This window comes from Anopheles bellator, chromosome 2 (genome assembly GCF_943735745.2).
Source record: "Anopheles bellator chromosome 2, idAnoBellAS_SP24_06.2, whole genome shotgun sequence".
Lineage (NCBI taxonomy): Eukaryota > Metazoa > Arthropoda > Insecta > Diptera > Culicidae > Anopheles > Anopheles bellator.
Window position 1 is genome coordinate 15,137,639 of NC_071286.1, and position 15,392 is coordinate 15,153,030.

At 51.4% G+C, this 15,392-nt stretch overlaps 1 protein-coding gene across 1 annotated transcript in view; it reads left to right on the forward strand.

Moving 5' to 3' along the window:
- Positions 1–15,025, forward strand: part of LOC131211713 (forkhead box protein O) — a 36,972-nt gene extending 21,947 nt beyond the window's left edge. The window contains exons 3-9 of the mRNA XM_058205295.1: positions 11,219–11,441; positions 11,548–11,632; positions 12,421–12,699; positions 13,234–13,411; positions 14,246–14,414; positions 14,480–14,586; positions 14,671–15,025. Coding sequence (XP_058061278.1) covers positions 11,219–11,441; positions 11,548–11,632; positions 12,421–12,699; positions 13,234–13,411; positions 14,246–14,414; positions 14,480–14,586; positions 14,671–14,895 — 1,266 coding nt within the window. The 3' untranslated portion in view covers positions 14,896–15,025. The remainder of the gene's footprint in view (positions 1–11,218; positions 11,442–11,547; positions 11,633–12,420; positions 12,700–13,233; positions 13,412–14,245; positions 14,415–14,479; positions 14,587–14,670) is intronic.
- Positions 15,026–15,392: the final 367 nt, after the last annotated feature.

Below are 15,392 nucleotides of genomic sequence, written 5' to 3' on the forward strand. Positions count from 1 at the left end.
AATCAATCGACTCGGCTCAGATTACATCAGCTATCGCAGGTGTGTGCGGACGGTCGTCGGACCGACCGAATTTGGAGCATCGCGCGAAATTGAGTTATAATTTAATCGCGCTCCCCGCACAAGCCTGATTCCCCGGGCGCAACCGCCGTGTGGTGTAGGGTTGCATCCGACTCTGCGAATAGCGTAGGTAGTCAAGAAGCATCTCCAGGTCGGCCATCGGGCTACTCCAGCGGTCACCATGATGAAACTGGGGTTTTGAAGGTGGAACACCTTTTTGTGGCCGACAACAACCGTGGTTACCTTCCAAGTTCACCTCAGCAGCCAGCAAGTCCAGCTACTACCTAACCTGGCAACCCTGCCCTGTGGGTACCTCCCGATCGGATACAGTTTTATTGAATTTTCCACAACTTTGCATCGCTTCTTCTCTGTTTTTTTTATCAATCATCCGGTCGTCCCGATGCTCTGGTCGAAAGAAGCCTTGGAGCGCGATCAGGAAGTGGGATTATAATTGGAAGCGGTTATGGTTGAAAGGATTAGTCTTTAATCGACCGTGCGCCAGCCGCTGCAGACGCATCGACGGTCCCTGTGCCAAATTGGATCACGGCAGGTTGAGTGGAATAATTGAGTCGCAGCAAAAAAAAAGGAGGCTTCAGCTGTTAGAGCGCTGGACACGATTTTAATTTCCGTATATCCTTGGGTAGTGCATAGAGTTCTCCAACTTGAACGAGTTTTGCCCACTCGCCCCGGAGAAGATCTGAAGGGGCTGTAACACCACATAGTCATCTTGAACCCCTGGGAGTTTTGATTTGCTACTTCACCACACAGTGGGTCATAACGCTCCTGAGGCACATCCAACCACGGAGCAGGGCTCGGAGAATCAGAAGGTGAAAAGTTTTCGTAACAAACTTCGGCCCTCGGGTCTCCCAGGTGGGATTAGTTTCTTGTCTCCGGCCCGCCCGGCCCGACCGAAAACAAACGACGATACGCCGTAGTCGGAGTACGGAGTACGTCGTTCCCCTGCGAGAGTGACTATAAACTAATTCAATATTGGGCAAGTTTCTCATCACAGGGAGCACCGGGCACTGCATTTGCGCTGTACCCTCCTGACGCTCGAGTCAAGGCTGCGCTGCTTAAAATCTCCGGCTCTCTGCTCCGCCAGCTGCCTGCATCCGGCCCGGGAGCACCAGAAATGCAGAATCACTGCTCATGCATATGATAATTTGATATTTCGAATGTAAAATCGTATGCGCACGTTTCTCGCTCTGCCATGCCCCGGGGCGCTGTGACGTATGAGGCCTCCGAGGCGTACACCGCGTTGGCCTTGATGTGTGCCACGGGCCGAAGGAGTCAATATTTCGGTGCGTTTCCGGTGCACTTTCCACGGTTCTGTCTGATGTTTATCTACCGACCGCACGCCACCCGGTGACCGGTGGCTGCGGAGTTTGTTTGCCGGGGCGACCCCTGGCAGCCCGGAACGGGGGAGAAAATGACCAGTGCTCCCAGTCGGGTCCAGGGCCCTGGACATACTGAGTATGCCCATGTCCATTTGTCCGAAGAAAAACCGCTCTGTGGCAGCGCTGAACTTTGGACTGTAAATATTGAGGTTCCGTGCAGCGTCATCATCAAAAGCCGCGCCCGACCGACCGAGTGGTGGCCAGTGGTGCTGTGCTCCCAGGTCCAGTGATCTGCCGTTGACGGGCCTGTGCTGGAGATGTGGAATAATTTAGCATCCATCGTCTTGGGCAGACCATTAGTTTTTGGGGGGGTGCAGTTCAATGGAACTCTGTCGTAGCTGACCGAGGACTAACGCTGACTGGCGCTCTGACTGGCCCGAAAATCCGTCTCTGAAAATAGGAAAAGAAAAACCTGAAGGGCACATTAAATTTCTTCAAGGAAGCGAGCAAAATGTGTCGAAATATACCTTTTTGGGCCGCCACGGTGCCACACGCTTCTTGACGACGACGATGATGGCTCCACGGCAACCGCGCCATAATGGGAACAGGCAGGGATCTGAAGTGTATCGCTTTTCGGTGGCGTGAATTTGAGGTGCTTCAACTGGGAGAAAGTACCCGTAAAATGGTCGGACATTGGGTTCTATGTTTGGAATGCTGTTGGCTTTCTGTTCCACTGAGACGGCGATCAACGCCGTTTGGAGCGTTTTTTGAAAGAACGGAAATATATTTTAGTGGTCCAATCGCCTTTGGTGATGGAATTGGGTTTTTTTGCAAGCACGAAGCATTACAAACCACATTGACTGGAGGTGCTAAACATGGTCAAAATCGTTCCTTTTCTTTCACGATTGTGTTCTGTACTTATTTTTCTGAAACTTTATTCCAAACGCGAGCCTTCTTTTCATGCTCCGATATTTGCTTGGATTATTTATCGAAAGAGACATGAATGGACAGTTTGACATTTTGGGACATGAAATGGGATAAAAAATTATTCTAATAAGTATTCTCGCCCATATTTGATAAATTTAGTTTAGCTTAATTTAGTAACTAGATGTGGACATAAACCGTGACAGTCGCTCAAACAAATTGAAACGTTGGCGGCTGTCTTCTACTATGCAAATTCAATTCAAAAACATATCACGAATGAAGGACTTGAAGATTGATTTCGAAATATCATCGACTTCGACTGGCCATCGCCGTGGAACGTTGGCTGCGGTGAAAAACTGTCCTTCTGACTCAGCATCGCAACCTTGAAACGGCCGCCTTGCCAGATCTGCATTAAAGTTCGTCAGCCCTCCGCTCGCCTAAGGGAACCGGGCTCTCTGTTGGGAACTAATTTCCGCGAGGCAAAAGGATGTCACGTTTGGGTGGATGATAAACGGTCACCAGCAGCGCGGTTTGGATCCAACTAACGTTGGGACGACTATCGGCACCGTGACGACAGAAAGGTTGTCCCCACTCGAAGCCAGCAAGAAGTGTGGTGGTCGGTTCGGTGGCCTTTGATCCGATTGTGTAAATCTCGAGAATCCGCTAAGTTGTGACAATTGCTCCCCGATGACAGATAGGGCTGACACCGCGGACTCGCGGAGCCCTGAGCCAGAAGTTTCCCAGATCTTCTGAGCTTTCTTGAGAGAAATCGTTTGCTGTCATCGTGACAGAATTCGTTTTGGTCCCGCCTTTCTTCGCCGAGTCGAGAGTGAAAATGAATCAAAAGGCGAGATGCGCCCGAAGAGATTGTTGTCCGGACGTCCGGACCGTCGTTTACCCCCTTCTCACGGGATGGACGGTCGCGGAATGTGGATCCTTCCGTTGGCCTCAATTAAATCACAATCACGGGCGGAAGCGGATTTTTAAAATGTCACCACATTCCATCGCCGACTTCCTAACCGGCACCCTAATGGAGCCATTTATCGAGAACCCAGAGCCGAGCCATACAACACGTGGTTGTGCGCGAGCCATTTCGCCGTTCGGAGTGCGACACTATGTCGGCAAAGCATATCGAATTCAATGTTAGTCGGGCAAACCCGTCCCCCAACTCTGTCCTGGTCGTCGATAGTTCCGCGTGAACGTCGCGATAGTTGTGGTAGAAACTGCGGGGGACAGAATCATCCATTTCTCCGGCACTCCGACCTATCGGTTCTGGTGGCGCCCCCTGGCGGGTAGACCAGACAGAGCATCCCCAGAGCTGGCACGCGGAAGTAGACAGAATCCGTGTCTGTAGCGCTGCATGTGAGTTGCTGCTCCCCACGCCCGGAGCGGGGCACCTTTCACTGCTCTTCTCCTTACCTTGTCGCCGGATGTTCCGAGGATGCCTTTTTTCGCCCGCTTCATCTACTTCTTCGCCCTCGCTCCACGGTTGATCGCTCGCTGGCGCTGCTGCGGCCGAAGATTGGAGGCGCCACCTAGACGTTGAGTTTCAGATTAATGGATCATTTTTCTTCCCCTCTCGCACGCTCCCGACCCCGTCGCGCGGCAGATCTGCCACCCGACTTCCTCGACTAGTAGAACACCGAACTTCTGGGGCCACCCTCGTACGCTCGCGGATACCTCCGACGTCCGACGGGGTGGCTGTTCGAAAGTCTGTGTGGTGCGCTCTCCATGTCCTCGGGCAGACTTGATCCTTGTCTCGGGGAGCAGCACCTTGAAGGATTCCGGTGGAGGAGATAGTTCTCTCGCCCGTCGCTTGATATACGTGAGAAAGTGTGTTCCTGGCGAGGGAGCGAAACTACGGAAGATGCTCCTACCGCGCTCCAACAGAAAAGCCCACGACTACGATAGCGCTCCCTAAACCTGGATTCAACAGCGGCGGATCTGCCACCGAGGGGAGAAAGTTTTCGATAGTGTAGCAATTCAATCTCTATTTCTGGTCCCCGTCTTCAGGGCGCGTATTCCTGCTTCCGAGTTTCGGATTCGGATGCTGGCTTTTTTTATCGCCGCCTTCTGGGGGATCCGTGCCGGCGTTTCTGGGGGGTTGGAATAAATTTATAGATATATCGATAAATTGTTCCGTAATGCTTACACTGCCGGTCGCGAATATGATGGCGCTGCAGAAGCGAGCTCAGTTCGGGAACCGTTCCCAGTTCCCACTTCCTCATCAGTTCCTCAGTTCCAAAATTACACAAAAATGTGGAAAATGTAATAAAACAGTTCCAACAGGTTCAACGAGTCCAACGAACCACCGAATGTCCGAATCCCAACTTAGTGGCAAACCATAAACTTTAGAAAGTAAAAGTAAAAAGTAACCTCACTTTAGAACCTTTTCGTGTGCGCTTGTGGAACTGTGAGCATGACGAGAGTGGCACATCTCACAGAAGGGTTCCGGATGTGGTCCTCATCCGACATCGCTTCTGCTTTTTTTATCGGTCCTGCCCTGCAGTCAAACAGGCGACATCTCTATCACACCCCCGTCGGCATAGGTGTCGCCGCCGGTAGCGCCAGTGATGTCAGTCTGCGGCCGAAATCGAAACGGAAATGAGGCACTTTTTGCTGGTCTGGTCGTCGTCCTGTGAAGTCCTTTTGTTCGCGACTTCAACGCAGCCTGGTTGGAGTGGTTCACTCAGGACAACGATTATGCACACACCAACGGCTGCCTTGGGATCTGATGACCTGCTGAGGACACTCTAGTGAGGGTTGACTACAAGACAAGACATTAGCGTTTGGCTTTAATAGGTTTTGGACCTATAGATCTCAATATGGTCAAATATGGGGAGGTTATGTTCCCAACCTATGATGTTCTATTTCTGCTATTTCAATGTCAAAATAACTTGTGGTCTCATGTGGCCCTATTTCCGTTGAGGTTCTCCACATTCCATCGAATCATCAACCGAGCAACAGTTAGGTTTTTCCAAGCCCTTTAATGTGCCACCGAAACGGCAATCCCGTCCCGCCGGGGCTTTCAGCAAATCACTCGACATATCGGACAGGATATCGGTCCTTCCGCATCGTAACGAAACTCTAACCGGTGGCTCCGCGGGGAACGGGAACTACTGCCGCGCTATATCCTACCCACCCGTTAGTGGCCGACGCGTTGAAGCAATCTGCCCATCGGTTGGCGCCTCTAGCGATGGGAATTTCAACAGCCGGCCGCCCGGGAGTTGTGGCACTGTGTTCATAAATAAAAATCGCGATCGCCGGACCGCGATACGCGGGACAGGCTCTCTGTGGGTCTCGCACGGCAAAGGTTACAAATTATAAGTTCCACGTCCACGGACCTTTTTTCCGCCTCCGCTCCGTGGGCTTCTACAGCCCACGGAGCCAGTAGTTTCTCTGGGGTTTTTATTTGATTTTCCCCTGGGTTTTTGCATTAGTTTACGGCCCCTCCAAAACGCCGGGTCGCGCCATATTTTTATAGCACGCGGTCTCCGTCGTCCTTGTCGCCGTCGGACGGGCTGTTGCTTTTCCTGCTTCATTTGAACATTACCGCGTCGCGGGCCACGTCAGGGAGTTTTGATGCCAGATAAAAATGTTACACAATTTGAAGCATTCCCACATACATATTTTACGGTTCTCCGATATCGTTCCGCGGAAGGCGGATGTCGGTTACCAGTGGCAATGGCTGGCGGGTGGATCATGGGCCCATTCGTAGCCAACTTGGCCGGCTTTTGGCGCCAGCCCCGATATTAACGTAAATTGGATAAATGAGGCATCTCTTCTCTTGTCACGAGTTTTCGGACGAGCGCGCCCGGCACACATTTCGCGCGAAACTAGTTAAGATAACGTGCACCCCCAGGAAGAACCATCCTCTGCTGGAGTGAGGGATCAGGCGGACGAGTTTTTGGGTGGCTTTCATAATTTGTTTCTCCGTCAACTTCGCCAGGGCCGAAAACTTTGGCCCACTTACGCCGGGCCACGGGTCGGAACTTTTCCGGAGCGCCTGTGGAGCGTGTGTGGAGTGCTGTGCATTTACTATCAGTTATTTAATCTGTATTTACGCGCACACCACTCTCGGCTCTCGGCGATGTACAGAGGCGGCTTTCGGACGCCGAAAACGGTTATTGGGAAAACTTCTCTGTAGGAGCCGGCATGGTTCGGTCTAATTCGTTACGGAAATTTGCGCATAAAGCATTCGTTAGTAGTCGCATTCGAAACTGCTGGGGCGGCCTCTCATAATACCGGAACGCGCGAAGGCCGAAGACGGGAGAATTATCGATGGCGCGCGACCCCGCGACCGAAAAAAGCTTACGATGACAGTACGTTATCGGAAAGAGATTGACTTTCTTTACGACTCGCCCAGCAGCAGCTAGCGGCTGAGGGACACCCCCATCGGTGGCGCAAACTTTTCCAACCGGGCCCTTTACGACCAGCAGCAGGTCTGCGTGGAAAATGGTCGCTCAACGGGGCCGCCTCGGCGCTAAACTACAACTAAACGCTGAATGGCGGGATGATGATCATCGAGCCAGCAGCAGCGTGTCCAGCGTACAGCCGGCCGAACGCATCATAAAACCTAATCAGTGTCAGTAAAAAAGTTGACACGGATGTAAAACTCTACCGTGCTCCCCAGAGCTGTTCTTTTTTGTCCACATGCGGAGGACGAGCAAGAAAAAAAACCTCATCGGCCAACTCTGGGGGACTCGTAGGTTGGCCTCGGCTCTCCCGCGCACGATATCCGATATATCGGCGGCGTCCCATAATTGGATTCCTGCTTATCGGCACGAAAACGCGCCCGCCACACAGAATGAGAGAGGGGCACCGATTCCGATTTGATTAATGTATGCTGCTGCTGGCTCTGGGAAAAAGCAAATCCAAACGGCCAAAGTGGTGGCAACAGCGCCATAAAGCGAAGATTTAATGTAATGGTGCTAAATTTTAGTGTGTCTCTATATTAATATGAGCACATATGCGTCGTCGTCGGGACAGCAAGTTTGCTCTCAAAACACGCCCAAACGTCCACCGTGTTTTGTGTGGTGATCCCTGAAAAGAAGTGACTCAATAACAAAAAGGCCGTTTTGAATCCTATCGAAAGGACTTACTTAGAAGTAGAAAAAAGTGGAGCAGAGCACAGTTCGGGTTTCGAACCACAGCTTCTGCTTGAGTCGGCAACAACGCGCGATGTCAGTTAAACTAGCCCCAAAGCGATCACTACGCTACGTTTCGAAGCACTTTTATTGGACAAACAGCAGTGTGTCCCGTGGCCAAAAAAAGTGTCTCTCCATTGCGAAAAAAAAAACAAAAACCCTACTATCTCCTCTCTATGCGGTTCCGTCGACGACACGGAAAATAAAATGTGTAAATTTTCCATTTCAATTCGGACGATTAATTTAATCTCCCTGCTAGGGTCGCCTTGAAAAAAGAAAAAGAATCTGGCGAACCGACTCGCGCCCCGGGTTTGGCGTAGTACTACGCCGCGCACGCGACCCATTCGGTGGGTCATTAAATGTGTATCAACGGCCCGGGGTCCCGGAGTTCCCGCAGCTCCAGCCCAGCAGCAGCAGCAACATTATGCTCATTAGTCGTGCTCAATTTCACCGGCAACTACTACGAATGGGCGGGAAATAATATGGCGCGTGTAGCATTCCCTGGCGCAAAAAAGAAGAAATCGGTAATCTAAAATGATAAATAGTGCCCCACAGTTTCGCAACTATCTCTGTGCCTGTCGGCCACTGGAACCGCTGCCAATTGCAGAGGCGCGCGCACGTACACTTTATATTCATTAGTGTCGATGCGCAAGGCACGGAAAAGATGACTACCAACTTATGCTCCGGCGACGGTGACGGGATTCGGTTCGGTTCGGTTTGGAAGTGATTTGTGAAAATCCATCCACCGTCGGACGGATTAGCTCGTCGTTCTCCGGAATGCTTTCAGCTATGCGGGGTGCGAAGTGGTAGCCCAGAAAAAAGCGAAATGTTAATGAAATAATTATTGCCGCTCACTGATGCCGGGGATGGCCAGCGTATCAGTGACGGCAGCAACGGGACACTAATGGAATTAATTCCTGCCTGGACACACACAGCCCAGAGTTGCCCCCACTCGGGTTGGTTGCGTTGTAATAAAGTTTTCTCTCTTTGGAACCTTTCGCAGTAGCATTCTTTTGGCCGCTTGAAGCTTTGCGCCAAAAGCGAGCATCGATCTCGGCCTGACGGGGTAGGGGGCGGGAAAAGGGTTTCCTTTTCGCGACGGCGGCGGTCGCGGCGACAACATACTTTCTTGCTCGCTCGCTCCTCCGGCTGTTGTCCCGGTGTTCGATTAAAAACTTTTATGCACAGCCACCCGACGGCGGCCACACGACGACGAAGGCGCGGAATGGATGCAAAAGGTGAGGCGAATCTCGCCTGTCGTCGTCGTCGCCGCCGTCGACGAACGCATTTCTTAAATCAGACACGATGCGCCAAAAAGGCGCCAGTGGTCCACATTTTTTAACCCCTTCCTTCACTGCGTAGCGCGGAGGATCGCGCAAAAGGACCTCGGCGGAACTCGGGATGGGAACGCTCGGTAAGAGGAGCCGCAGTGCAAAGTGGTGGTGGCCGTAACGGGAATTTTTCGATGCTCCCAAGCGCCCGAGACACTTTCTTCTCCGAGCGCGAACCCTCCGATATCCTTCGATATCCCTTTCCGACACACGCACAGGCACACAGACCCGGCCACAGACAGTTCGATGCATCGCCAAACCTCTCCTGGCAACGATTCTAAGGAACCCGCTTCCAACGGTTGATGGTTTCGCGAAGCGATTCTCAAAAGGGACGCGCACCGCGATTAGGACGAGCGAACGTTATTATCCTTTTTTTCATAGCGCCACCGACGGGTGAATTATATGTGGTGGGTCCGATTCCAGCAGTTCCGCAGGCCGCGTGCTCCGTATGCCGGTTTTGGAAATGGAAACTTTCAGAACGCACTCCAGAAGCACTTTAGCGCACCGGCAGGATCTGTTTTCCGCAGATCCTGGGTAACCGGTCGCCAGCAGGAAGGAACGCCGTTGATCAGGCCGTGGCTTAGATTCTCCACTTTCCGGCGATGCGCGCTCTTAGAGCTTACATAAGCTTAGCCCTCCCCAGGCGAGGAGCAGCATTAAAGTGCAGTTTAATGAAGTTATACACTTTTAATAAAGTCTGATTAATGCCCTTTGCTGATAATTGAAAAGAATTGTTCGTGAAAGCTTTTTCTGCTGCGTCAAGCTGCTGGTCCACGGACAGAGGGCCGTCGGCAAGTTTTCTGTAATATTTTACTTTTGTTTGAAACGTGTTTTTTTTGCTTACATCTCTTCCCGGTTCCTGGGGCTGACTTTAATGGGCGCGAAGGCGACGCCATCGTTGTAATCGGCACGAGTCTGACCGATGAGGATGACTTTCTCATCTTCACTCTTCGATCGACCAAGGCACATTTCCGTGCAAGAAATGAAAAATTTTTTGCACAATATTCTTTTATGCCACAACAATATTCCGTTTCGGTTTTTTTTTGTCTCCAGAACTCGCCGAAGTGCTATTGCTTTTCGTTCGCTTCGAACCTCTTTCTTTTTAATATCTTCCGAGAGTGATTTGTCATATTTTTATCGCGCCCGTTCGTAGTGCTCGGTACCCGTTGCCCACAGCAGCTCGAAGAAACTCGAAACTCGATTTTTCAACTAACTATGGCCAAACTTTTCATCAGCTGTCCGAAATTAATAATGCCACGCAATGCTATGTCGATGCCAGCGCAAGATATGGGCTCTCCATCGTCCCATCGTCGAGACCTGTTTCGCAAGGATGCTGAGTTATCGCTTTGAAGTCGATGGATGGACAAATGTTGAGAACGTTTCAGTATCGGCGTTAAGATGGTGTGGCAAAAAAGGGAAGTGCTGGACCGTTACCTTTACAGTGCCAATTCGAGGTCCAGTCCAGTCGGTGGAATGCTTCGGGTTTTTTTCTACGTGAATATCGCTTGCCTACGATACGGTACTATGAATGGGGTATTTCTTCGACATTATAATGGAAATTTTATGATGAAATCACTCGAAGCGCGAAACAGTCATGCTCCTTTCATTTCGAGTGTGACCTTCCTTCAGGTACTCCTTATCGCATTTAGATGGGATTATTATGTTATGTGGCACGTGATTGGGCATTGAGTTCAATTCGAAGCAATTGGAGAATCGCACTAGCTTGACTAGCTTGAAAATTATATCTTTTAATTAACTTGTACTAAAAGCACCAAAGTTTTATCGCAGCTCAACTTCTAACGTTCACCGGACGATGTTTCCGGTGCTTCAGCTCCGGACAAATTTATACGATTAGGATTTATGCTGGCACGCGTTGAATTATGCGTCCGTACTAGCCGTTTGGCGTGTTCGAATTTAGCGCCAGAGCGCCTTGCAAACCGCTTCCGACGTTTTCCGAGAGCGCACACGACGGAGGTGTCGTCGATGGAATTAGAGTCGAATGTGCGCTGCAGACGGTGGTTCCGCTTTCGGACACCACCGCTGGACCGCCGGCAGCAAACGGAATTGTCCTCTTTCGCACAAGTTACCAATAAACTTTACGATCCTGTGGCGGCGGCGGCACCACACGCAACACTTTGACGGCCCGAAACCGGAAGCGCTCTTCTTGGTGCCGGGCGCCATTTGACCATCAATTATTTGACTAAAATTTATCTCCTTCGACTGTGCAATAAATTTTCGTTCTGTTCGTTTTTTCTCGCCCGGCCATTCGGTTTACGGCCCGGTTCCGGGTCCGACCCGACCCGACACCGATCCGACACCGCTGGCCCGCTCCAGAGCTCCCGCTGGTTTGCTGACACTTCTTTCTCTTTTTTCTTTCTTTTTCACGCGCTTTCTTGTCTTGGGGCCGCGGCACCACACACAGAACTCGATACGCCACAATCTATCACTGCACAATCGCTTCATGCGAGTGCAGAACGAAGGGACCGGCAAATCGTCCTGGTGGATGCTGAATCCGGATGCTAAACCGGGCAAATCGGTACGCCGGCGAGCCGCCTCGATGGAGACTTCGAAGTACGAGAAACGCCGGGGCCGGGCGAAAAAGCGCGTCGAAGCCATCCGCCAGCAGGCCGCCCTCGGACTGGCCAGTAAGTACTGCTTTCCGGCTGTCCAAATTGCCGGCTCCGCTAGTTCTTCAACCTTCAATCGCGATCGTGACACGGTTCTCTTGCTCTCCTTCTTTCCAAACAACAGCCAACCCTCTCAACGATGCCACGCCGTCGCCGAGCAGTAGCGTTAGCGAAGGATTAGACATATTCCCGGAGAGTCCGCTGCATAGGTATGTCCCTAAGCTGAGCCCATCTTCACTCGTTTCGGTTTATTATTTGTTTGTTCGAATGTTCTTCGAATCGCAGTTGCTCCTCGAGTGGAGCATCCCGCGAGGTTCACATGTTTGTTTTGCATTTACTATAATCGAGCCCAAACCTCGCACGCCGCTACTTCAGGGCGGTTCGGTTCGGTTCTGTTAACAAAATTAGAGCTGGTAGCGATTGGCAACACCGTAGTTGTACTTAGCACTCTGTAGCGCCTAACGATTGTTTTGAATGTGAATGCTTTTGGGGCAGCGTTAGAGTATTTTTAGAGGCTCTTTGTGTCTACGATAGTAGTTGATACACTTTCTTCCAGTTTTAGCAAATTTGCTCGTAGTTTTGTAGTGAGTTACTATCTTCCCTATTCTATGCATAGTTTTAGATGTTTTTATTACCTTCAGAAGCAATTCTACGCGTTATTCTAGACCTTTCTTCTCGAATACGTAGCCATCAATTGTTGCGTTCTTTTTATTTTACCATCGTTTTTATTTGTTCATTTCTTTAGTTATCCTATCCTGAGTTTCACTTACTTTACTGACTTTCGTTTTCATTCTTTCTCCCAATATGCGATCCGTTTGCTGTGTTCGGGTTTTCCTTTTTCGCATTACACTTATGGCATTTTTGGTTTCTTTGTTTTATTTTTCTTTCTTTTCTCGTTTCCGTTTTTTCGAAACATAACACAACGACCTTTACAATTTGGTTTGGCCTGGTCACTTCGCCACGGAACACTTGGAACCAACGAAAACCATCCGTAAAGCGGTAACTTCCAGTTGTCGCCCGACTTCCGGCAGCGGGCATCCTCGAACGCGAGCTCGTGCGGTCGGCTCAGCCCGATCCAGTCGATCGTGGGCGTCGACAACGTGTGGACCTATCCGCCCGAGCTGGCCGAGCTGGTCGACAACCCGCAGCAGGACCCGTCGCAGGGTGGCGCCGAGCTGGAGCTGGATCTCAGTGGGCAGGCCCAGGCGCAGCTCGATCAGCTGGCCGGCTCGCTGGCCGACGAGCTGACGCTACAGCAGACCGACTTCTTCAAAGGGTCAGTATGAGACTTCATCACCTGTGTTCCGTCCGCTAAATGTGCCACCGCCCGTGTTCCGTCTCCTCCCTCTGCTGTCATGTGTCATCCAGCCACTGGCTTCACCCATCGACATACACTCATTATCACTGACTGCGCCATTGCAACAAAGTAAGAAACGACGCCGCGAGGTGTAAAGGTGCCAAGAGGCCAAGGAAATTGGACGAGATCCGCAGGAGATCGAGTCCGGTGTGTTACCTACCGTTCAGCGGTGCCCGCATGCTGTTCACGTCACCGCTGTGTGTGTTTGATGTTGTTGTTCCTCTCTCTGTGGCCGTTGTAGTTGTGTAGAGATAGAGTCTGTTTCTCTCCTTTTTATTTATGTATTTTTTTTAAACTTATCACCGGCCAACGCTGAGCCCAGCGCTAAGACGTCTCGTCTTCCCCACTCTGTCTGCCGACGTCCGGGGGCCCGCTGGAAACCACTATTATCAATTTGTATTCGTTTTGCTCCTTTCGTCCTTTTACGCCCCACTGGCCGCACTACTGGAGCAGATTCGCCCAATCGACGGCGATGCACAACCAGCCACCGCCGCCCCCGTATCAGCCGCCGCAGCCCTACTCGCTGATGGCCTCGGTCGCACCCTCCTACGGTCTCCCGCAGCAACTGAATCAGTGTCCGATTCACCGCGTACAGCACTGTACCTGCATGCTCCAGAATAATGCCCGTGAGGTAAGCAGATTTACGGGGACGGACGGCCTTGGGATAAAGGACTCTGGTCAGCGTACAATGTAAGCAACATCCTCCGCGGCGGGTTGCCGCCCCGTTGGGGGACAACTTACAAACAACATAATCCTTCGGACAGTTCCGTTTCTTTAAACGCCACGCTCATGCTGAGCGGATTTCGCTAACGTCCGTCTGACGACAGCGCCTTCACACGTTCGTTGCCCGTGGAAACGTAGCCCGTAACCTTCCTGGGAAGGCACACAACTTGCGATGCGAATCCGTTGCCATGGATGCAAATTGCACCGATCGAAGTGGGACACACTAGAGGAGTCCCTTTTCTCTTCTAAAGTAATTTTGTGGAAAGTTGCAAAAAAGTAAACGAATCGAAGACGGACATTTGCCCCTTACCGTTTGATAACGGGAACTTGACCAACTGTTGTGAGTTGGGATGATGGTGCGATTCGCCAACCGTGAGATGGGAGGGTTTCATCAGATTAGAGAAGAGTCAGTGTTGCATCACCGTGGCCGGTGCGGTGTGTTTGTTAACACAACTGCCAGAAAATTGCCGGATCGGCGGCCGCCCTTGGATCAATCGATCGATGGCAAAGGCGGCACATGATCTTCATTGGGACGCGGTAACTGATACGGAAATCGCTAAAAGTGTCTCTGTTTGCCGATTGGTTCACGCCGCGCACCGTTCTGTTTGTTCAACTGTGCGGAAGGCAGCCTGGGAAATGAAAATACAGGCAGGCAGAGCCGCTGTATCGAAACGCTAATGACGTTCCTCTTCTTCCGTCTTTTTTAATCGTCCCTTCTACCGACCTGGCGCTGGCCACGTAGAGCATTTCGCCGTCATCCGGGACCGGCATGTCACCATCATATCCACACAGCGAGCCATCCCCCGACTACGCCATGCTGACCGCCGCGCGCGTCATACAGCGGACGCCCTCGTCTAGTCCACCGCTAACACCAAATGCGCTGTGCGGGTTGATAGCGCCACCTCACCCAGGTAAGAGTCGGAGTGTGTCTATTTGTCCGGTAAACTAATCGGTATCACTTATCGGCAACCTACAGAACCGACACCGCAGACGCTAATGGGACAGGTTATGGAAGCTTTAAACAGCCAAACAAACATAGACGACATCAACATCAACGTCGAATCGTTTCCGTGTGTGGACGAGGTAAGGATGCTCCTGAGGTGCTCCAGCTCAGTGAACGAAAACACGTGGCTAACCCGTTCGTTACATTCTCCCATTTTCTGCCAGGTGCTGAAGCATGAGCTCAGCCTCGAAGGTTCCCTGGACTTCTCGAATCTGCCACTACCGATCCACAACAACAGCTACTCGGCGCCGAACAACTCCAACTCGTCCGACTCGTCGTCCGGTATCAGTGCAATGACCGCACCGTCGCCGAATCAGCAGGCTTCGTCCCACAATCACGGCCAGTACGCCGCCAGAACGAGCGTAACGCCACCGTCGTGGGTCCACTAATTCGGCGGCCGACCCCCAGCGGATTAGTGGATCGGTGCGGTACACGAGCGATCGATAGTGACACAACTGTTTGTAGGCAGAAGACACGAGGAACGTTGGGCAGTTTCGTAGCAGGACAAGAGCTCTGTGTTCCCAGGTAAGAGAGTGGCTATGCGCTTACTGCTACGGCAAACTGCCTCCCGACTAGGCCAATCATCCGTTTTATGGTGCCAGCTTTACGACACCACGAAGCCAGTGCGTTGCACTTTTGGCACCTTGGTCTTATTTTAAGGAATCCGGCATAACTCCAATCCAAGCTCCAAAACTTCATACGAAACTTCATTAATCTTGTCCCAACCGAACGGGGTACGGGTTGAACAGTACCGACCAAAATCGTGCAACTCGAAGGGTGGTAACGATCAAACAGGCGACTAACCACGGCACGGCGGTTGTCTCCTTCAAACAACATTGACACAAGATGTCGTAGCAGAGCACACAGCTATACGATGTGTTTCAGG